General features: G+C 40.7%; 1 protein-coding gene and 1 pseudogene across 2 annotated transcripts in view; one reads left to right on the top strand and one right to left on the bottom strand.

Moving 5' to 3' along the window:
* Positions 1-290: 290 nt before the first annotated feature.
* The window catches only part of LOC311627630 (tripartite motif-containing protein 51-like), a gene marked incomplete at both ends in the record, with an annotated part of 31216 nt that continues 6888 nt past the window's right edge, over positions 291-24618 (bottom strand). Inside the window, 5 exons of the mRNA XM_084894124.1 lie at positions 291-778; positions 2254-2351; positions 3299-3321; positions 4083-4313; positions 6766-6861. Coding sequence (XP_084750250.1) covers positions 291-778; positions 2254-2351; positions 3299-3321; positions 4083-4313; positions 6766-6861 — 936 coding nt within the window. The remainder of the gene's footprint in view (positions 779-2253; positions 2352-3298; positions 3322-4082; positions 4314-6765; positions 6862-24618) is intronic.
* On the top strand, positions 15542-16355 carry LOC311627511 (speckle-type POZ protein A-like; annotated as a pseudogene). The gene has a single exon. The product of its transcript is annotated as a speckle-type POZ protein A-like (transcript).

Genomic DNA, 24618 nt, shown 5'->3' with positions numbered 1-24618 from the left:
AATCATACTTCCTCATAACAGTTCACAAATAAAGCAAAAAAGAGTGAACCTCTTCTACACCATGCATCATGGGTGATGATTTTCCTAAAATGAGTAAAGCACAGACCAATACATTATGTTTTGAAGGTTATCATATTTAATAATACAGTAAGTAGATATGCAGGACAATAAGGAAATGAAAAACAAAAATGTATAACATATTTATCGTATTTGATAGGGCACAAGTAAATAGAGCTTTTTTAGATATAGGTGTTCCCCAGGATATAGAGAGATTCCTAATATATTTCTAGTCAGAAGTGACTACAGCAAAAGTAAGGCCTGAGACGGAGAGAGAAAGAGCAATAGGAGATTCTACATATAAGGGAACTTTGTGCTACATTTACAAAGGTCACACTTCCACCTTCATAATCCAGGAATACCCCTACTAGGCCAATAGTTTTGGGCACATACTGCAGTACAAGTGGGTTGGTGGTGAAGACATTGTGGTGAATGTTGGTTTTAACACAGCCAAGAAGATAGTATGCCTTATGGAGATTTTTATTCATCAATATCCAATCATCACAAGTGACTCCTAAAGCCCAATTCCAAATGTCTCCCACATATATCTCCCAGTAATGTCTTCCAGTGGTAAAAGTCTGAGTATTCCAGTACATAAAACACTCATATTGTGGAAAGGGACATGGTTCACCTTGAATCATACACCCAACACTCAGGCTTATCAAATCTCCCTGTAGGAAGACATGACTGTGAGGTCTTCCAAAAATCATAGAGGTATCCACTGCAAAAAGAAAAAAAAAATTGGGTAGACACATTGCAAATAGAAGTCCCGATGAAAACATCATTCTTCCAAGATGTTACTTTATTATGAGGTCAAAACAACAAGAGCATTGTTGGTTATCACCTCTAATAAAGCACAGAAATGACCAATACATGTGCAGCAAACAGATGCCTAATCACGGACATTTGAACATTTTTTTGAAATTCAAATGTTTAGGGTCAAATATAAGATTCATGTCACCCTAGCCAGTGTGACCGTGGGCAGAGGGTTGGCTCAGGCAGTTCAGGTAATTGGGTTTGATTCCAGTCAAGGGTGCATCCTGGGTTGTAGGTTCCATACCCTGCACCTGCATCTGTCTGGGTATTTGGAATACCTCTCTCTTATTCTCTCTCCCTCTCCCCCCATTTCTCTTTCTCCCCTTGTGGCTCAGTGTTTGAGTGTTGACATATGAACCAGGAGGTCAAGGTTCTATTGCTGGTCAGGGCACATGCCTGGATGTGGACTTGATCCCCAGTGGGGAAATGCAGGAGGTAGCTCATCAATGATTCTCTGTCATCATTGATGCTTCTATCTCAGCCTTCCTCTCCCTGACTCACTTCAATCAATAAAAAATAAGGTTGTATATATCTCCTTGGGTGAGGATTAAGAAAAAAAAGACTCATGTACCAAGTTCACTTTTCATAGCAAAATGGCCAATGCATAATATTCTTTGAATTGTGTTCCATTGTAAAAAATTAGAATTAGAAGAACATTTCTTCTAAATAATCACATCATTATTTTGGAAGGGAAATGAAGATTTGCCAGGAGTCAAGCATTTCTCTAGATAATTTAATGAAATCCAATTTATGTCCATTTTAATAGTCTGTTAAAATTGTGTTTGCAAACCCCTTCACCAGTCCCTCTGTCCTCTATCCTAGCTCTGGGCTGTCAGCATTTTGAGATTTAACATGTACCTCTTTAGGTTATGAGTAAACTGAATTTTGGTGTGTTTTTACTTTGTTGTTTATAAAAATATTTCTTCTATTAACTCCTACATATTAATTCAATTTTTTTTACATTACATGACCATTGTAAATAAAAATACAAGGAAACCAAATAAGATCCAGTATTTAATATATCACACACAAATGCTTAGCATTTGAAAAGTATACTGAATAAATGTACAACTTTGTACATAAAATTGGATAATTAACCATAAATCTGAACATTTTTACTCAACTGCTCATTTTTTATATCATTCCTTTACCTATAGGAAACTCACTATTTATGAATCTGAATCATTTCTGTTTTTCACTACCTTTCACTCTTGGTATTATAAATGAAAAGACATGTCCTCTTACTGATGTATTTATACAGTCAAATGATTCACTTATGTCTGAAAAGAGTGACACACTTATAGAAGAGGGCAGATTACCTGTATGGCCCTGACAACACAGGATACATAATGGGAATATGACCCATGGGCCTGCACTTACCTTTGAACAATTCGAACCTTGCAATCATCCCTGGGATGGTCACTGCAGTGAGCTCTGCTTTCACAGGCTGGGGCATGTGCAAACACACTGCCTCACTTCTGCAAGAAGGAAGAGGAAGTTAGCATGTTCTCAGTCAACAAAAAACCCACTATTTTCAAGTATAAGATACTTCAGTAGAATTATTTAAATCCATAAATTTGAAAACCCAAAAGTATCACTTTGCCAAATAATTCTTTTATATAGTTCCTTAATTTTCAAGTCTAATGGAAAGTCCATTTGAACTAGAATTCAGTCTAACCCTTTCTCATCTTGTCCAAGAATTTGTAAAGATCCTCAGTCTCTTTTGTCCTTGAGGATATTCAAGAAGGAAATTCTGGATTCCACAGAAATGCTTCCTCTCTGGAAACGATGGGGTTCTTGAAGACTAGTTTGCCTAGAGCACACTCTCAACATAGGGGCTGTGAAACTTTTCCCAGGCAGGGGGATCTGCTTCCTGGAGGGGCCCCACATAATTCTTATACTTAGAGAAATTGTTTCATCTGTTTTTTAGGACTGTCAACTGCTACGAGTAGATCAACAAATCACCAGGGCTTTCTCACTGCTGGGCATTTCCTTAGCCTCTCACCCCAGATTCCACTAGCTCTGCCTCTTAGGTATTTGACTTTCTCATCACTCAGAAAACTTAGCAGCTTCTCCTTCATATATGTAGGATTTTGAGAACTAAAAAGGAAATTGGGATGAGGGCATTTCCTTTAGTCAGTTTTTTGATGTTTTTTTTTGTTTGTTTGTTTGTTTGTTTGTTTTATTATTACTATTATTACTATTATTATTATTATTATTGTTGCAATTTATTCAATGAAACTGCCAAATGTAATCACTGAATATGGCAATCAAAAGATACACAGAGGTGGAAAGGAGAAAATAAATACAGGAAAAAAATTCAATCAAGATCCCAATAAATTAGCTGTCTTCACATTAGCATATCTGCCCTGTTATCCATGAAAACTCTGAAAGAGCATCAGCTGGTATCAATGTACAGACTCACCTGTTCAATATGTCTCCAAAATCCTGTGGAAATAAATAGAAAGGTTGAGTGCTTTTTACCAAAGCCTATTCCACTAGGTCCATGGGAGATTTTTTTTTTTTCATTTAGTTTTTTTTCCTCTCTGATTTTATTTTTTGTTCATTATCTTTTTTATTTTCTGCTCAGTCTCTCCAGAACTCTGGTGAGCAATTTTGAGATTGTTTTCCTACTCTGTTTCTTCATGGTAAACATACCTACTTTCTAATTCCTCTCCCCAGTTTATCATATTGTCATAAAACTCATGTTCTGCTAGAGACTGATTGCTGGAGACTTTCCATGGGCCAGTGAATGGGAAAGAGAGCAGGGGAGTCCCTGTGTGCTGCTGTAACCATGATTAAGTATCCAGCAACTTTTCTATTTCCAATGTGGGTACACCCAAAAATGACAGCAATGTAAGTGTAGATCTCCAAATCTCCCCATATTGCCATGTCTCTAATTAGCCTCAATATCAATAACCCCTCTACCATTTTGTGCCTTTCACAAAGCCGAAATATATCATGGACTTTTAGAGGGGGAATCAAACTCAGGATTCTTTTACCATCTCACAGAGTTTTGTTTCTTATGAATAATGTAGGAGAGATGTTTGGTTTGTGGGGTTCCTTGGAGGAGCAATACTCTCCCAACAAAGTAACTGAGGTTATGGAAATAAGTTGTTGGACACAAATGCCATAAAAGAGGAGATGGATTTTCACTAAAGGAATGCCAGTGCACAGGAATGTTCAACACCCCTCTTCTGAGTTCTTACCAGGAGCAGCTCTACATCAGGTTTATGGCACATTTCCTTCAGCTCTGTATACATTACTCTTAAAAGCTCCCTCTTGTGTGCCATCCTGGCTACACTGTTCCTGAGTTGATCAAAAATCTCCTTGCCTTCTCTTTGCAGTCTCTCTAAATGATGATGCTCATTCAGATAGAGAAATGGAGGCAAATGATCATATTCAGCTCTGATTGCTTCACCCTTTGAGGTCACATAAACCTGCAAAGACAAGGAGTTAGTCAAAACATGAACCCTGTCATTCATCTCTTACTGAATCTCATTCATATTTCTTTGCCTTATAAAGATCAATTATATTTAACCTTTAACCCTCAGTCTTGCCTAGGCTTAGAATCCACATGTTCTCATTCCTCATTTCCATATATTTTTAAATAACCAATTATATTCTCTTCGTTCATAATGAAGCCTTTGATAAGATAACCACAAAGAAAAGCAAATGTGTGATTTTTATCTCCCAGCCAATATATGTAAGAAGGCAACAGAACTTATCCATAAAACATGCAATTTAGATTTATATTAATTAGATTAGGGATCCTCAGTTTAACTCAGTTTCTGAAATTTGAATCAGATTACTTCATGCTGTGACCTCAGACTGATATATTCATCCCCTTGCATTTCAACCAGCTAAATCCTATCCTGAGGAGGTTTCATTGACAATCTGACTCCCATTATCTCTGATTTTATTTCCTTTCATTCTCTTCTTAATTCACTCTGATATTCTCTCAGATCTTTCTGGCTTTTCAACTGTCTCAATATGTCTGCCTGAAATACCTTTGCATGTTCCATTTTCTCCATCTAGAACAGTGTTTTTCAACCTTTTTTGGGCAAAGGCACACTTGTTTCATGAAAAAAATCACGAGGCACACCACCATTAGAAAATGTTAAAAAATTTAACTCTGTGCCTATATTGACTATATATAAAGTAATTCTCTTGAATAGGAATCAAATAAACACAAAGAAAGTATTTTATAATTACTTTATTATGAAATATTAAGTAAACAAAATAGTGAAAAATTATAAAATTCTTGTCTTGTCTGCACCTACGGCACACCAGGCAACATCGGTTGAAAAACGCTGATCTAGAATGCTCTCTCTACATACCCTTGTGGTTTCCTTCCTCTTCAGAGATCTTATTATAAGATGGATTTTTTAGTGAGGTCTTCTCTGATGGTCCATTCTATTTAGAACTCAAACCCACATGAGCAGTCCCTACTATCCCATACTCCTCTTTCTCCTTACTGTGTTATTATTCTACAAAGAACTTATCACTTATCATATGTTATACTTGTATGTATGTTGACTATTCACTCTTTGATTTATAGTGTAAGCTTTATCAGGGCAAGGATAGTTTCTTCTTTGCTTACTGCTGTATTTTTCTAGATCAATTTTGATACAAAGTGCTCATGAAATATGTATTGAGTAAATTCATATTAGATATCACACCTTCAAGATAAACATTTAAATTCAGGAAATCCATTATTCTTAAATTCCCCAAAAGTGTTGAAACACCTCCTTTAATTTAGATGCCAGGGTCTATATTTGACATATTTATATGTATTTCTCATCATTCGTCACTTTTCTCCTCAGACATTATATATTACAATAGGGCCGGTGTACAAATTTGTGCACAGGTGGGGTTCCTTGGCCTGGTTGGTGATCTGAGCCAAATAGGGGAGCTTGCTGGCAGGTTGAAGGGACTGTGGAAGGTTAGCCGGCTGACCCTGCATTGGGGCCAATTGAAAACTGGCTGCCCAGCCAGGGTAAGAAACCACAGGTGGTTGGACAGCTAGGGATAGGGACCATAGGGAGTTAGCCTGCGGGCTGGGGGAGAAACCACAGGATGCTGGCTGGCAAGCCAGGGGGAGGTGCCATGGGAGATTGACTGCTGACCTTCTCCCTGATTGGGGCTGATCAGGTGGGCCAGCCAGCCAGCCAGCAGGATGAACCACAGGAGGTTGGTAGGCCACAGGATGATGGCTGTGGGAGCATACTCCACACCAGGGGGCAGGAGAATGACTGTAGGAGTGTACTCCACACCAGGGGGCAGCTCCTGTATTGAGAATCTGCGCCTTAGTGATTAGATCATATCATAATGACCAGTCAACCGGTCCTAGGGTCATTTGATCACTTAGGCTTTTATATATATATTGAATATATAGATTCAAAATTAATTACTTGGGGTAAGTTCAGGGCTTCCTTGGATTGGTGACATTGTTCGTTCTTCCTGAAATTTTTCATCTGTTTTCAAAAACTACTTTTCCAACATTTACATGAATGTTTATAATGCCTCAGATCCTTCATCTGAATTTTCAATGGCTGCCAAATGTCTCCTATGCCCTATTATTTACCTCCTTCCTCCACATATGGCACTCTGTGAAATGGCCCAGTCTGTTGTGGTTGTTGGTGTGGAAGTGATAAATATTGTTTATCCGGGGAGCAAACCAGCATGCTTTATGTGACAGCTGTCATTTTGTCATTAAGTGACTGAGAACCCAACTATCTACCTATGGAGAGAAAACGTCCTTTTCCTATTGATCACCCTTCCCATATTGAATCCCAAAGAACACTATAGTGTCAGGAAGTTCCTATTTTAAAGTCACTCATCCAACCACACCGTGTTCATGCTACAGGTTGGGGAAATGCAAATACCAACCTCCCAAGTTCTGTATGTGATAGTTTCTACTTTCAGATTTCTGTCATTTTCATAATATTTCTTCCATAAAGAGCACATTGTCTTGAGGAGTTTCTCCTGCAAAAGGACCACAAGAGTCAATTAGAGCTGATAAAGAGGAGAATGTAACCTTTAGTCCTCATAGAGGGAGGGTCCCCAGAATGAGTGCTAGATCAGTGCCACTGAAAACAAGAAAATCAAAGAGTTACCTTGTTTATATCACATATTTGTCAAATCTGGGAGGCTTCACACTAAGGAATTCTAGGGCAGAGATTCTGAAAGGAACACCTGGAGTAATCCCATCCCCAAGGAAACAGACCCACAGGAATTTCATACTCACTTTACAGAAGTGGGTCCAAAAGGGCATCACTTACCCTGAGATGCTCAGCCCACTCTTCTACTGAGCCATGTCTGTGAGCCTCATGCTCCTGGGAGGTAGAGCAGTGCAAACAGAACAGTCTCCTCTGGTCCTCACAGAAGATCTGCTTTGCCTCCATGTGTATCCTACACCTATTGTTCCTAGAGTGCAGGAATTGCCACAGGCTGGCTTGTCTGACAATGAGAACCATTTCCTTGAGAGTGACATTTGTATGAAACTCTCTCTTCTGGATTGCTTTCTGGCATTCAGAGCAGTAAGCAAGAACTGATCTGTTCGGCCAGTTGAGGTTGAAACAGGGCCTGCAAAAGCTATGCCCACAGTTAATGGTGATGGGGTCTATGAAGTAGTTCCTGCAGATGGAGCAGATGAGTTCTTTCTGGACGACTTGCAAGATGCGATCCATATTTCTGGGAAGAATTAGGAACAGGTCATTTCTGGACATGGGTTGGTGAGAGGCTTCTGAACAGTTATATGGGGGTAGTGATGTCCATATTTTTTTTTTCTTTGCAATACTCACTAAAGCAAACAAACTATTTATGCCATGACACAGATGAAAATCTGGAGCCCAGGAAGTGTCCTTGGGCTTTAACCGCAGACATGGTTCTCACTAGATGGCTCACATAATCCTACACATTCAGTTCCTAGTCCTTCTCCAAATACAAATGTGTGCAAGTATCCATTTCCAGGACGTGGGATATAGCATTTTATTACTGGTCTTAGTTGTTCTAAATCAATCAGAATTGTCCCCATTCTTCTTTTCAGTAACTAGTTAGTGAGTATGGAAGTGTGAGATTTACCCCACAAATCTATTTAGCCAATAAATCTGAGAGGAAGATGGCCAGAATGATTCTATGAAATGACTTCAGAGAGAGGGTTAAGGAAACCTAGCTCTCTCCTTTAAAACAAACAAATAAGGAAACAAACAAACACAAATTGAATCAATTGAGATTCATCAGGAAAAAAATTATGAAAGAAATTGGTCTTTTCTGAATTTTTAAGGATTAAATTAACTTCTGTTTGTACAAACTCTGAACTGACATATTTTAAAAATATAAGTATATTATCATTACAACAATTAAGTGAATGTTCTATAAGTGTTGTTCTCTATAATGCTCTGGTATAAAAATATAGGCTAAAAGTTAAGTAAACATTTTTCTTGTTTTTTTTTAAATAAAAAGTAGATTATTTTTAAACTAAAATATACTTAAGCATTTGCATGTACAAACTTTACTTTCACAGTACTAGGAGTTGACTTTTCATTTCCTTTTTTTTTCCTTTTTTTATCTTGGAAGCATCTTTTATTTTGTTTTGTTTACTTAATCCGCACTCCAGGATATTTTTCCATTGATTTTCAGAGAAAGGAATGGAGGGGGTGAGACACACAGAGAGAAACCCATGAACATGCCCAGAACATGGCCAGGGATGGAGCCTGCAACTGAGGTACATGCCCTTGACCAAAATCAAACCCAGGACCCTTCTGTCCACAGGCCAACACTCTATACACAAAGCCAAACTGCCTAGGATGCTTTTCATTTCTGAATAAGGAAAAAAGTAAAAAATCAGAACTGTCAATTACATTTAGAGTCCAGTCAGAGTTTACAGGAATTTTTTAATACTTAAGGAAATGTAAGCCTAAAGTGAAATGACAACCAGCATCATATGGAATATTATACCTTGAAATACATTTAACTGGTCAAACAATTGTGGTCTGATGTCTAAAATAAGTATTTCACTGAGCCTTCTCATTTCCCTTAGATCTGTATCCCTAGTCATTTTCTTAATAACTTTAAGTCAGGTATAAAAGTTAAAAATTATGAAGGGACATTATTACAGTTTTCAACAATAAGATATTTCTAATACTCTCATTACATATATGTATATGTATAAATATATATTAATATGAAGTCCATTTTTTCGCTACTCAGCAGTACCTATAGCACCAAACACTGGCTCTTTTAGATACTTTGCTCTAAAATTACATGTTATTTGACAACTACCTTCTGAGGCATAAAAATACATAAAAACCCACAAAATACACCAAATAGCAGATTATACCTTGGTGACTCATAAAAGTGCTTAGTAAGAATATGAGTTACAAATAGTATAAATTAGTAGATTAAAGATAAAATATGTTTAGCACCTAAATAGAAGATATTTCCTTGACTTAACTTGTACTCACCTTGGGTTCTGTGAATGGTTTCCACAAGAATTTTTCCAAAACTAATTCTGTGAAACACACCTCAGGCTTAGGAGTTCACTGGCTGCAGTGGTCTGCACAGGGTAGCCATGTTTAAGTGCAATCTGTCTCCTCTAAAGAAAATTAACTTGTGTCATGTAGATCCTTTTACTAGAATGTTTGAAGATCACATCCTTTTGTTATTATTATTGTTTTGTTAATCTTCACCAGAGGATATTGTATTCCATTGAATTTTAGAGAGAATAGAAGTGGAGAGACACAGAGAAAGATACATTGATGTGAGAGAGACACATTAATTGGTTGCCTCCAGCATGCACCCAAATTAAGGCCAAACTGTAACTGAGGTAAATCCCTTGACCTTAATAGAACAGGAGACTTTTGGGTCCTAGGGACATTGTTTTAACTACTGAGAACACCTGTTAGGTTTACACCCACCTCTTTATATTGTAACTCTCAGGTATTTAGCAAGATGACAATAGTAGTTCATGACCTATTAACAACTCAATTTTGGCCCATTGATTAAGTTAAAAACCAGCTTTGTTTCTAAAAACAACTCTCTGAATGATGATTCAAAAACATAAATGCTATCAGAGATGCTATCAGAGATACTAAACAATTACCTATGATTCATTTAATAATACTTATTGATTTTTTTGTGTGAGTGGTAGGCATTGCTTAAAGCAGTGTTTTTCAACCTTTTTTGGGCAAAGGCACACTTGTTTCATGAAAAAAATCACGAGGCACACCACCATTAGAAAATGTTAAAAAATTTAACTCTGTGCCTATATTGACTATATATAAAGTAATTCTCTTGAATAGGAATCAAATAAACACAAAGAAAGTATTTTATAATTACTTTATTATGAAATATTAAGTAAACAAAATAGTGAAAAATTATAAAATTCTTGTCTTGTCTGCACCTACAGCACACCAGGCAACAGCGGTTGAAAAACGCTGGCTTAAAGAGATCCTCTAATCCCAAGTGGGGAAAATCTGCCCTAGGTCCATATAAGGCCCCAAAAGCATTCTCTCTGATCCTGCCAAGCACTAGGGGTGAGTAATTTAAATGTTCGACCAAGTACAGCAGGATAATTTTTAAGCTGACAATTTTTATGGCCTTCAAACGATGTTACAAATATACAAATGGCCCTTGGCAGAAAAAAGCCTCCCCCCACCCCTCACTGCAGTCTAATCTATGGACATCACAAATATTCCCTGGAATAGACCAATAGGGAACACTCCCTAAAAATCACAATACTTTCTCTTTCTGAGACTTAAAAATAATCACTAATTATCCAATACTTGGTAACTATTATCAAATTTACAAAATTTTTGTCAATCTCATGTTTATAACAATTCTTTTGATTTGAATTTCTTTCTCCCTATTGTTAGAGTCAACTTTTCTGTTTATTTGCTTTTTTTCTTCTTTATAAATAAGCACTTTATAAAATTGTTGATTTTTCTATTTGGGTAATCTATTACTTGTATTATTTATAAGTATAGAATCTTCCTTGTATTCTAAAAACAAATCACTTTCTTTTTAAAGTGACAGATATTACACACATAGTAAATCCCATTCATGTTCTACAAAGTGACACAAACACTTTATTAGCAAGTACTGAAGCAATATTCCCTGTGGAAATGCAAATTAATCTCCTTCCAGCCTCTGGTCATAGCATACTCATCCATCAATTAGTACATAAACTCTTTTTATCTGTGTTTCTATTTAAAGATGTCATAGTTAATATATATTGTGTTTATATATTAACATTGAATTCATGGCCAACAGCACTAGAGCTCATTCCCTAAAGATGCTTATCTATCAGATACATTATCTCCATAAATCATAGCCAGTGCTTTGGCATTAAGGCTTGGGGCCATTTTAAACAATGATGTAACCAACAGCCAGCACCAAAATGCCAAAAATCTGGCATAATTTACCATGAAAAATAAACCTATCATTCAAACTATGCTTGGAATATTCAATTAGCAGGACTCAAATTTCTCCTCAGTGCAAGTCCAAGAATGGCTAGGAAAACACCATGAGTATTAGTTTTAGGATTATAAATAAGTCTTAGTGAATAAGCAAATTTGTAACTAAAGAGGAAGGACTGGTTGTATTTTTCTTGATATTCTATATCTATGTGTTTTTATATGAAAATAAAATGAAGGAAATTTGAAGAGGGGCTATCTAATATTTTCTTTTTAAAAATATGTTCTTTATTTATTTTCAGGAAGAGAGGAAGGCAGAGAGGGAGAGAGATAAACATCTCTTGACCAGCTCCTCCACACCCCCTACCTGGTAATGACCCAAAAACTTGGGCACATCTGTGAATCAAATCAGAAACCTTTTGGTGCATGAATGATGCCCAACCAACTGAACCAGACTGGGCAGGGCCTAATATTTCCCAGACAAGAGTTCTTTGCCAATGGACCACAAGATTTATGGTCAATACTGTCATAGCAGTGAAGAAGGATCTATCAGTGCTGTCAATCAAGGCTCAACCACAGAAGCAGAACCAGTAATATGGATCCATGTACAGATATATTACAAAGAACTGACTTCCATGATCATAGGGGCTAGGTAAGCAAGTGGGATATCTGTGGCAGAGTAAGTCAGGAAGAGAAATCACCAGCATGCTGGAACCCAATGGTCATGAGACAAAGCATTTGTCACTGTCAGTGAGGAGTTTCTGGAGCAATACAGGCCCATTTGATGTTTGGAGTGTTGTTCAAAAATTGTCTATACCTTTCCTTAAATGACTTTCACTGATGAAGTCAGGACTTGAGAATTTCTTTAACTCACAGTCAAAATAAGGGACTTTAGTTACAGCTGCTATCTTTTCACAGCACCAAGTAGTTTAACCTTTGATTGAATAATTAGGTAAGAAGTATGTGTGTTTAAAAAAAAAAAAAGCTTGGTGCCCTCATTTCCTTATATATTTCAATATGCCCTTTGAAGTGAGATAAATGTTCCTTAAGACACTAGAATATTTTCTTCCCTGTAGTTCTGCTTAACTGAGTCAGCACATCGAAAAGCTATCATAAGTTGATATAATAGTAAAATTAAGAAATATAAGAACAGGTCTTGTTCCGTTCTAGGTTTACCATGTAGGACCATCCACAGAAGGCCCTGGATGTATCTTCTCTAACTCAATTCATTGATAATGTTAATAAATATTTCTGATTCCATTATCAATAAATTGAAATTTTAGCCTTTACACTCACTGTTATCTTGATATCAGTGAGAATTTTTTCTTTCAGATCATTCAGTACTGTGGTTTTTCTTTGCATGTGGAAGCAAGCATTTGCTTTAGAATGTTAATAAAACCCACTAGTTAAAAACTTATAAGATGCCGAGACCTGTTTGGCTCAGTGGATAGAGCGTTGGCCTGCGGACTGGAAGGTCCCGGGTTCAATTCTCGTCAAGGGCATGTACCTTGGTTGCGGGCACATCCCCGGTGGGGGGTGCGCAAGAGGCAGCTCATCGATGTTTCTAACTCTCTATCCCTCTCTCTTCTTCTCAGTAAAAAATCAATAAAAAATATATTTTTTAAAAAACAACAAAAAAATTATCAGATAACATAGACTATATGAGTAATTATAGTATATTGTCCCTTTAGTAACAGACTACTAATATGTTAACCAATATTTCATAGCATTTATTTCCTATTCATTTACTTATTGAGCTACTGAAAATATTACAAAATACATCCCTTGTGCATATTCTTGTTTGTGGGAAATTCTATTGGGAAAATTGCTAAAGGTGATATAGCTAGGTTAAAGGGTATGTAGAAAGACCATGGGACTATCCTGAATTAGAAATTTAAGTCAGAAAACTCTTGTTTCTTAAGAAACATTAACCTCACTTCAAAGCGCATATTGAAACATGTAACTCATTGAATGCTTATCTTGCTAAATATGTATTATAGAATAGCATCCCTCTTGTGTACATAAGCATTCATCATGTTTTGAGTAGGCTATAATGTCTACTATATATAGAATTAAATACTCCCAAAATTGCTTTAGAATCTACAACTACAAAAATCTGGCTAATACTTTGTTTGTTCTAGGAACTACAAAGGATTAATAAAATGACAGAACTAAAGTTAGTCATATTAAGTCTAAAACACAGACCAAACAAAACAGTAATGGCATCATTTTTACTAAGTTGGCAAACAATGTGATTTTAGAGAAACAACCTCAGTTTGCTGATGAATGAATACTCACCAATGCTTGCTGGAGAAGTATTCATACAAAGAGGTCAGTCAGCTCAAGGATCAAGCCTTCCAAGTGTGATGGCAGTACCTCTCAGAAATCTCCCAGACCAGGTAAGCTCCAAGCAAGCTCCCTGGAAACAGTGAGTTTGGCTCCTCATATGGAGTCCCTGAAGACCTCATTCATTTTTTCCAGGTGATGGGATTTGAGAGCTCTCCATAGAGCTAGTCTCTTCTAAGGGGAAGGAAGATTAGCAACACCTTTTCTAATCTCCCTAAATATACTTCTACTAACATTCTCTTCAACTCACCAATTTTCCAACACACCAACCCTTGCAAACTGTCTTTATAAGTACATTTATGGACATTAAGAACTTTTGTTTTTAACTTACAAACAGATAGAAAGGATTATTTTACTAATTAGTTACTTTAGCAAATGTCCAAAAGCTTGGAAATGTTTAACTGCTTGCCTGCCTGCCTTCCTTATTGCCCCTAACCGCTTCTGTCTGCCAGCCTGATCACCCCCTAACCACTCCTATACCAGCCTGATCACCCCCTAACTACTTCCCTGCCAGCCAGTTTGCCCCCAACTTCCCTCCTCTGCCGGCCTGGTCACCCCTAACTGCCCTCCCCTGCAGGGTTGATCGCCTCTAACTGCCCTTCCTTTCAGGCCTAGTTCCTCTCAAGTGCCCTCCCTTGCAGGCCTGGTGCCTCCCATCTGCCCTCTCCTGTTGGGCATCTTGTGGTGGCCCTCTTGTGTCCACATGGGGGCAGCTATTGTGTGTTGGAGTGATGGTCAATCTGCATATTACTCTTTCATTATATAGGATAGAGGCCTGATGCATGGGTTGGGGCCAGCTGGTTTGCCCTGAAGGGTGTCCCAGATCAGGTTGGGGTTTCCCTTGGGGCATGGGGCAGCCTGACTGAGGGGCTTGTGGTGATTTGCAAGCCAGCCATGCCCCCTGGTGACCCAAGCAGAGGCCCTGGTATCTGGAATTTATTTACTTTCTACAATTTGAAACTTTGTAGCCGGGATGGAGCCAAGCCTCCTGCTAGCTCCATGGCTTGCAGCCATTTCTGTTTGAATTTGTTTACCTTCTATAATTGAAAATTTGTAGTCTTGATTGATGGCCTAGGCTGGCAAAGGCAATAGGAAAGCTTGGCTTCCTTGCCTTGGAAACCCAAGCCTCCTTCCTGCTCTCTGTGGCTGTAGCCAGCTTGGTTGAGTTTATTTGCATATTTGCTCTGATTGGCTGGTGGGCATGGCTAGTGAGTGTGGGTTTAGTGGAGTGGTGGTTAATTTGCATATTACTCTTTTATTAGGTAGGATTAGGTGGCTACATTTGGACAAACATTTAAATTACCACTAATTCCTTGAGAGGGCCAGACCAAATGATGTTGGAGCCTTATATGGACTTCAGGCAGGACATTCCCCACCTGTTGATTAGAGAATCACGTTAAGAAATGCTGGGCATTCATGAGAAACTCAATAAATATTATTAAATGAATCTTAGATATTATTTAATATCTGTCTAGTATGATAGCATTTATATTTTCTTTATTTTATTTCTAATTCAGAGAGGAAGATAGAAATAGAAGCATTAATAAAGAGAGAGAATCACTGAATTGCTGCCTCCTGCAAGCCCCACAGTTGGGATCAATCCTGAAACGTGGCCTGGATTGAAACCAAGACTTCCTGCTTCATAAGTGGAAACTTAACCACTGAGCCATGCCAGCCAAGCAGCATATATTGTATTTTTTAGCTGCAACTTTCAGACAGTTGTTAGGATGTTGTTGAGCAGCAAATTCAGAAGGACAGTTACCAGCAGCTATAGGCCCAATTTTGAGAGATTTCCTGTTAGACAAGACAACTTCATCCTCCCACTACTGACTTAACTTGGGTGAAAAGAGAACAGAAATCTTTATCCTCTGCTTTGGAAATCTTGTTTAACCTTCAAACTTGCAATGTCAAGGGTTCTAAGTCATCCATCTCTGGCAGAAATGTACAGTGGCCTTGTAGCTGACAGCTGGTGCCACTCACAGATCCAGGTAGTGAAATTCTCCCACATGTGGACCATCAGTAACTTTAGCTTTTGCTGCCAGGAAATGGGTGAAGCTATTCAAAGTTCAACCTTTTCATCAGAAGGCAATGATCAACTGAAATGGTATTTGAGAGTATACCCAAAAGGGCAAGATGAAGAAAGCAAAGATTACCTGTCACTTTATCTGTTTCTGGTCAGTTCTCCAAAGAGTATACTTTTGGCAAAATCCAAATTCTCTTATCTTGAATGACAAGGGCTAAAAAACCAAATCTTTGGAGAGTCACCATGCATATCAGTTTGTACAAGGCAAAGACTGGTGATCCAAAAAATTGATCCTTAGAGGTTTTCCCTGGGATGAAGACTACATGTTTCTCCCTGAGGACAAGCTGACCTTCTTCTGTGAGGTGAGTGTGGTGCAAGATTCCATCACCATTTCTGGCCAGAATCACAGGAAGATGGTGAAGGTTCCTGAGTGCCAGCTGGCCGATGAGCTAGGAGGACTTTGGGAGAATTCCTGCTTCACAGACTGTTGCTTTTGTGTGGCTGGCCAGGAATTCCAGGCTCACAAAGCTATCTTAGCAGCTTGTTCTCCAGTGTTTAGGGCCATGCTTGGACATGCAATGGAGGAGAGCAAAAAGAATCAGGTAGAAATCATTGACATGGAGCCTGGAGTGCTTAAGGAAATGATGTGCTTCATTTACATTGGGAAGGCTCTGAACCTGGACACTGAAATATAGTGGCAACCCTACTTTGGTAAAAACTGCTGTTTGAATTTTAACCCTTCTAGTTTGGCTCTTGCACCTGATTAAACATGGGGTGGGGGGAGCCATTTACCTTAGCTTTCAGGTGGAGATTTGGAGGCTAAGGCAATTTTCCCTTGCCTGGGACCAGGAGCACAGGAGAGTAATTTCCACTAACTCAGTAACCTTCAGAGATAGAAACTGTAGATAACCTCTGAGCTCTGCTTCTATGTTATAGGCTATTGCAAGATAGGGCCACATTCCAATGTCCAGCAGGATGTGACTAGCAACGATCCTGCTGGGCTGACCCCAGTCTTTAGAATGTAGTCTTTAGGATTTAGAATTTGGAACAAAGGAAAATTCCTGTGGTTTGAACCTTTAAAAGGGACTTCCTACCCCTGAAACGGGGCAGTCGTCTGGAGACCACCTGCATGTGGTGCTCTCGCGTCTGTCCTGGCCAGATATTTTAATACATCTTTGCCTACTTATTAATTAATCATCAGCCTCTGGTGGTCTTATTTTGAACCCAGGGTTCGACCCCACAACATTTGAAGGCCCCAGAGAGATACCCGAAAGAGAGGAGAGAGGGACCCCCCAGGGGCAGGAGGCTCTCCCTCACACAAGAGGAGAGAGGGACCCCCCAGAAGGGGCAGGAGGCTTGTCCTCTACAGAAGGCTCTCCCTTTCGTGTGAGGAGAGAGGAACCCCCCAGAAGGGGCAGGAGGCTCTCCCTCCTTTTGGGGACCTTAGCCGAAGAAGCTGCAAGGATTTATTGAAATCAGGGAGACCGGTCTCATAAGGTAAGGCGCCCAGGTTATGGTTGAGATCTCAAAAGGGTAAGAGTCCTTGGAGGGCTGGACGTGGCTTAACCTCCAGGTTCTGTCCTCAGCCCGGGAGGACACCACGGTGTCCTCGGCCCCAGTCCAGACGGGTTGTCTTGTGTTTTGTCATGTTTGTGTCAGGCCTATTTGTTTTGTGTTTTGTGTTTTGTGTTTTGGTCTCCGTCAAAATGGGTCAAGGTTTGTCAGTGTCTCCGTGTTCCCCACTCAGTGTTTTTTGGAAAATTTCCAGGACTTCAAGAAACGGGCAGACGAATACGGCTCTGATGTTAATGCTTTTGATTTAACCACTCTTTTTCCCAGGTCAACGCTGGTCTGTAGGATAACTTTCCCCTCACAGTTCCTAAAGTATTGATCTTGTTTCCTTTGTCCAACATGAGTGCCATTTCTGTTTTGCTGAAACATTGTAATGTTACTTGTTTATTGAAAAGGTATAAGTACAGACGTTTGTTTGATATTTTGTTTATCTGCTTAGGTATAATTATTTGTTCATGTAAGTGTGAAAATCTGTGAAAAAGAAGAAAAAAAAAGAGAGAGAGAAAGAAAGAAACCTTTTATTTGTTTAAAGCTGAGTGCTCTGACAGCTAGCAAACCGCCCTCAGTGGCCACTGGGATTTCTTTTTCCCAGGGGTGCTTTGCTTTCTGTCAGAGGGGAATCGGCCCACCTAACAAGATTTATGTCTATGTTTATTGATTTAAAGGTATGCAGATGTAACGATTGTGGTACAAAAAGTTAAAAGCAAAAACCAAATTCTAAAGTTAACTATTTACAAGAAAGAAGCTTGAGCTGGCAAAGTCACCAAGTCTGCCCAGCAAGCTCAAAAAAAATCACACAAAATGAATCTTATTTCTGCCGTCACCCAGTCTTGATCAGTGGTGGAGGAACAATCTCAGAACTATTTGTTTCAATTGGCCATTTAAATTTAATGTGATTAATGATTACAATACATTGTAAAATCTTTAGGAGAAAAAGAAAATATTTGGAAGGCAACTTGGTCCTTGTGTGTGTGTTTCAACTCTTAAGTTATAGTTTTAACATCAATAATATTAAAAGAGACACACACAGAGGAGCTTTTCAGAAAGTTGAGGGGATCACCGGTCCCCCCACTGCATGGCACCGCTAGCAAGAGGCAAGCGGCAAACCGCCAGATGAAAACACCCTGGTGGAAGCCACCTCCTTCACCACCTGGGACCCGCCCGCTCCCTGCCCCCGCCCACCTCCAGGGGTTGTTTTGAGTAGCTGGAGGTGGCTGCTTCGAGGAGAGAAATTCCTTTGTGACCCCCTGCACCCCAATGAGACCCCAAAACAACCTCCGGTGACTGCTTGGACACTTTTCACCGTGTTCTGTTAGGGGGCTTAATGCGCAGTTAGAAATTCTCCCATTCCCCTTTCCTGGATTATCAGAATCTGAGATCTTTTTCTGTAGGAAGAATGTGGCAGTTTAAATTGCAAGCCGCTAGAGGCCTGGGAACAGAGTGGTGGACCTGCTCCCTCCTCCCTCTGCCTTTTCTAAATATTTTAAAATAAGGGAAGGTTTGAGGCATGGTTATACATTTTTGAAGGACATAGAAAGAAGGTTTAAATGCTAATGTAAAATAGTGAAAGTTTTTGTAAAGGTTGTACATGTGATGAGAAGGAAACAGCAGAAGTAGAGGTCTAGAGATAAAGAGAGGGAGAGAGGGAAAGAACGAGACAGAGATTTAAGAAAGAGACTGGGAGTCCGAGAGGAAAGGATTTAGACAGAAACAGAAACAAAGATTGGGAGAGAAAATGATATGGGTGTATAAGTGTGAGTGTGTATGTGAGAAAGGGAGGGAGAGAGACATGAGCAAGAGATGGGAAAGGACAGAGATTAGAGAGGGAGAGAGACAGAAGGTGAGGCCGGAAGAGACAGAGATGGTCTGAAAGAAAGGGAGACTTAGACTCCAAGGGTTTTTTTAACTTAGAGGAAGACGACTGACAGGACCGGGGCTCCTTTCAATTAAGCCCCCAAGAGTAACCTTACAAGTAAAGGGCAAACCTATTAGTTTCCTGGTGGATACTGGGGCAATTTATTTAGTCTTTACAGAGCCGATGGGACCTCTAAGAAGATATCAGTCCAGGGAGCCACCAGACAAACTGCCTGTTTTCCTTGGACATCAAGAAGGACTGTTGACCTAGGAAGGAACACGTACTGGAGGAACGCAGCCGCTGAACTGGACCGAAGTAGAACAACGGGCCTTTGAGGAGCTAAACAAGGCTCTCGTCTCAGCACCTGCCCTAGCTTTGCCAGATGTCACGAAGTGAGTGAGGTAAGGGGCATTGCCAAAGGGGTTCTCACTCAGACTCTAGGTCCCTGCAAGAGATCTGTTGCCTATCTGTCTAAGAGACTAGACCCTGTGGCAGCGGGGTGGCCAGTGTGCCTCTGGGTAGTGGCTACCACAGCATTGCTGGTGAAGGAGGCAGATAAGCAGACTCTGGACCAGGAGCTAGCCCTGACAACGCCCCATGCCATTGAGGCCCTCCTTTAAGGTGCTCCAGAGAGATGGATGTCAAACACCAGAATCACCCAGTGCCAAGTTCTTCTCCTGGACCAGCCCTGAGTCCGGTTCCATAAGACACTGGCCATCAACCCTGCCAGCCTGCTTCCAGATGATCCAGAGGAACCCATTCATTACAGGTACAAGCCTGGGACTGATGAGAAGGCACAGTCCTCTCGTGGCCACAGCAAGTCCCAGCTTGGAGGGCAAAGCCCTCCCAGCACAATTAGAGCCAACAGCTAGAGTTGTAAGCTTGAACCAATGGTCCAAACATGTGGCCCCAGGTGTCTGAGTGATGTGGGTTTGATGGAGTTCAGGTTCATGTAATTGAGTAGATTTGAAACCCATAAGAATGTTGTAACCATGCCCTTCCTTTGCCTCGTGGAATATGGCTGTAAAACAGAGGTCTTCAAACTACGGCCAGCGGGCCACATGCGGCACGCAGAGGAGTCTGATCCGGCCCGCCAGGTTTTTTGGGCAGTGAGCTCAGCCGAGGTGTTACAGTAGGAATTAGTAGTTCATATAGTCCGGCCCTCCAGCTCTCTGAGGGACCGTGATCTGGCCCCCACTTTAAAAAGTTTGAGGACCCCTGCTGTAAAATAATGACTCGGCTAACAGGCTGTGGTGCTGTCGCTAGCTCTCCATGAGAGAGAAGAGTGTCCCACCCAGACCCAGCTTTCATTCTGTCTTTTTCAGTCCTTCACTGCCCTCTCTCAGGCTCACAGAACCTGGCTGAGCTGGCTGGGCACAGCCTGGCTGACTGGGGCCTCTGAGCAGGTTTCCTAAACACCCATTGATTGAGAAGTGCGGTGAGGTGGACACAGCTCAGACCCAAAGAAGAGGGCAGAGGACTTACAGGGCTCCTGCAGCTCCCCAGGATCAACAGCAAGGGCAGTTCCATGTATAGGCATCTGACATTCCTTTTATAAGGAACAGTGTCCTTATAAAATAAGGGCCATCGAATTGGGGTTGTAGTTATAGTGACCAGAAGAGACCAATGAGCAGGACAGCATGGCCACAGGCAGCAACAGTGGAAGAAATGGATCCCCCCAGCAGCATGGGACAGGCAGGGACCAGGATTAGAAAAAGGACCAAACTTTTGGTGGTTGGGATCAGAGGAGCAGGTGGAATTTCAACCAGATTGTCCTGAGGGTAACCCCTATACCCTACCCACACCAGCTCTACCAGCAGCTCCACAGATAAAGTTCAGGTACGTTTGCTGGGTTCTGCAGTGTGAGGAGCCAGCATCAAACAACTGGGAACCTCCCTCTCCTGTCTCTGGATGGCATGGGGCTATGGCTCCTGGCTGCAAAACCACCACAGGAAATTCTTCAGAGTCAACCCAGGTTTGTGTCCCTTTCTTCTCAGCACTGTCACCTGCTGCTGGAAGTTTCATTGTCCTAGCAGAGGTGGACCCGATTACTGAAAAAGGCCTCAAGTTACTGAGAGGCTGTATGTGGATGGGGACATCCATGATGTCTGTGTTTGGTGTTTATAGATAATAGAAAAATCAACTTTCAGTTAAAAACTGATACTGATTTTCACATTCAATTATTTTTATTATTTTGTTTTTGCACAACAAAATTACACTTTTTACAAATCTAATGAGTCTAAAAGTACCACAGTACTTTTTATAGATTAATGACTTTCACATAACACTTGACAAAAACATGAATTAAACACCACAAGTGATAAGGTGAGAGTTTTTAGTGTTTACTGTTTATTTGTGTGTGTTTTTCTTATAGAAGCACAGTTTGTACATTATAAATTAAGCAAAATAAAATCTTAAAACAAAAAATTTCCAGTAATAGAACCCTGTAAAAAACATCATTAGCTATTAAAATTAAAATGTGGTAAAAGATTTTTATTTAAAAGCACCCATGTATTTTTTCCCCTACTGGTATTTCAAATGTAAGAGAAGAGCCTCAGCATATCCTCAATGAAATGGGTGATGAATAATGATGTTTAGTTAAGAATGTAGTCTTTACATATAATTAAGTTAAAGTGGGCTCTCTGACAGAGTTTTCAATGTTCAAATTATATAGATACAATATTATTTTGATTTTGAATCTTCATACAACTAACAAATTCAGAAGATGGTTCCCATCATATTGAATAAAAAATAGAATTTATATAAATTTTTAAAATGCAATAATTAAGACTAAATAATTGTTGAAGAGTTTAATCATCAGGTTAAGCACAGTTGTAGAGAGGGTGAATTAAATGATAGGTGTGGGGAAATGACACAGGGTTTCACAGCTAGACTAATAGAGGATAAGCCAGGGAGTGATATTGAGACATGAAGATGATGATATAGCATTAGGTACTTAACATATAGACAGTATCCTATCTAATAAAGAGGGAATATGCTTATTATGCTATCATGCCCTCACAAGGACGGTAGCACCCACAGCCAACAAGGAGGGAATATGCTAATTGATTGTCACACCCTCAGAGATGGCAAAGCCCACATCCACTAGATGGCACCTAGTCCCCTCAGCCCTGCCAGGGCAGCAAGGGTGTGGCACAGCTGGGACCACCCCCATATTCCCCAGCTTCTCTGAGCCTGCCTCTAGAGTCCCCTGGTCCCCTCACCCACCTAGGTGCCCAGAACCAGCCTAAGGAACAAGCAAGCCTCAGGTAACCAGAACTGGCCAAAGCATGTGCTGCCAGCAGAGGCAGCAGCAGAGATATGATAAGGACATTGCCTTCCCCTGATCACCAGGTCAACTCCTGCCACTGAGGGCTTCCCAACTATGAGAGGGGGCAGGCCAGCCTGAGGAAGCCCCCTCCACTGCATGAATTTTCATGCACCTGGCCTCTAGTAGTGTATGAATAAATGTAGCTCTACCCAGAGATACTAGGGAAGATGAGGAGAGTACTGGTCTGAACATCCCATGAATTTCTGTCTAGAACAGAATATGAATAACACTGAAGTATGCATCACTGTGGTGAGAATTACAAAGGAATGCACAGCACAGGTTTTTAAGTAACATTACTTCAAACTATGGATTATTAAACTGAGAGACCATGTGGAATAGAGTTAGCTGAGGATAAATTAGAAAATAATTTCTGCATTGCCATTAGTGTTCCTGTGTATGTGAATGTGTGTGTTTTATGTTTTTGCCATTGTGTCTCTACAACCATGTCTGCTTGGGAAGAGAATGAATGATGCCAGCTCCCTTGCATTGAATTTTACTTTTCAGACACCCCTTTCATCTCTAATTACACTTCCTCATAACAGTTCACAAATAAAGCAAAAAAGAGTAAACCTATTCTACACCATGCATCATGGGTGATGATTTTCCTAAACTGAGTAAAGCACAAACCGATACATATGTTTTGAAGCTTATCATATTTAATAATACAGTAAGTAGATATTCAGGACAACAAGGAAATGAAAAACAAAAATGTATAACATATTTATCTTATTTGACAGGGCACCAGGAAAAGGGCTTCCTTAGATATAGGTGTTCCCCAGGATATAGAGAGATTCCTAATGTATGTCTAGTCAGAAGTGACTACAGCAAAAGACAGGCCTGAGACAGAGAGAGAAAGAGCAAGAGGAGATTCTACATATAAGGGAACTTTGTGCTACATTTACAAAGGTCACACTTCTATCTTCATAATCCAGGAATACCCCTATTTGGCCAGTAGGTTTGGGCACATACTGCAGTACAAGTGGGCTGGTGGTGAAGACATTGTGGTGCATCTTGGTTTTAGCCCAGCCAAGAAGATAGTATGCCTTCTGGAGATTTATATTATTCACTATCCAATCATCACAAGTGACTCCTAAAGCCCAATTCCTAATTTGTCCCACGTTTATCTCCCAGTAATGTTTCCCAGTGGTAACAGTCTGACCATACCAGTAAAGAAAACACTCAGATTGTGGAAAGGCAACTGGTTCACCTTGAATCGGACATCCAATACTCAGGCTAATCAAATCTCCCTGTAGGAAGACATGACTTTGAATTCTTCTAAGACACTGAGTGGTATTTTCTGCAAAAAGAAAAAAAAAAAATAGGGTGGACACATTACAAATAGAAGTCCTAATGGAAAAGTTGCTCTTTCAAGATATTACTTTATTATGAGGTCACAACAGCAAGAGCGGTGTTGGTTGTTACATCTAATAAAGCACAGAGATGACCAATACATGTGCAGCAAACAGATCCCTAACCACAGACATTTGAGCATTTTTTGAAATTCAAATGTTTAGGGTCAAATATAAGATTCATGTCACCCTAGCCAGTATAACTGGGGCAGAGTGTTGGCTCAGGCACTTAGGATAATGGGTTTGATTACAGTCAAGGGTGCATCCTGGGTTGCAGTTTCCATACCCTGCACCTGCACCTGCATCTGTCTGGGTATTTGGTGTGCTTCCCTCTCCCTCTCCCTCTCCCTCTCCTCTCCCTCTCCCTCTCCCTCTCCCTCTCCCTCTCCCTCTCCCTCTCCTCTCCCTCTCCCTCCCTCTCCTCTCCCTCTCCCTCTCCCTCCTCCCCTCCCTCCCCCTCCCCTCCCTCCCTCCCCTCCCTCCCCTCCCCCCTCCCTCCCTCCCCCTCCCTCTCCCTCTCCCTCCCCTCTCCCTCTCCCTCCTCTCTCCCTCCTCCCTCTCCCTCTCTCCCTCCCTCTCCCTCCTCCTCCCTCCCTCCTCCCCTCCCTCCCTCCCTCCTCCCTCCCTCCCTCCCTCCCTCCCTCTCCCTCCCCTCTCTCCCTCTCTCTCCCTCCCTCTCCCTCCCTCCCTCTCTCCCTCCCTCCCTCCCTCCCTCCCTCCCTCCCCCTCTCCCTCTCCCTCCTCCTCCTCCCTCCTCCCCCTCCCTCCCCTCCTCCCTCCCTCTCCCTCTCCTCTCCCTCTCCCTCTCCCTCTCCCTCTCCCTCCCTCCCATCCCCTCCTCCTCTCCCTCC

This window comes from Pipistrellus hanaki (assembly GCF_964339955.1).
Source record: "Pipistrellus hanaki genome assembly, chromosome: 9".
NCBI classification, from domain to species: domain Eukaryota; kingdom Metazoa; phylum Chordata; class Mammalia; order Chiroptera; family Vespertilionidae; genus Pipistrellus; species Pipistrellus hanaki.
This window is presented reverse-complemented; position numbering and strand designations above follow the sequence as displayed.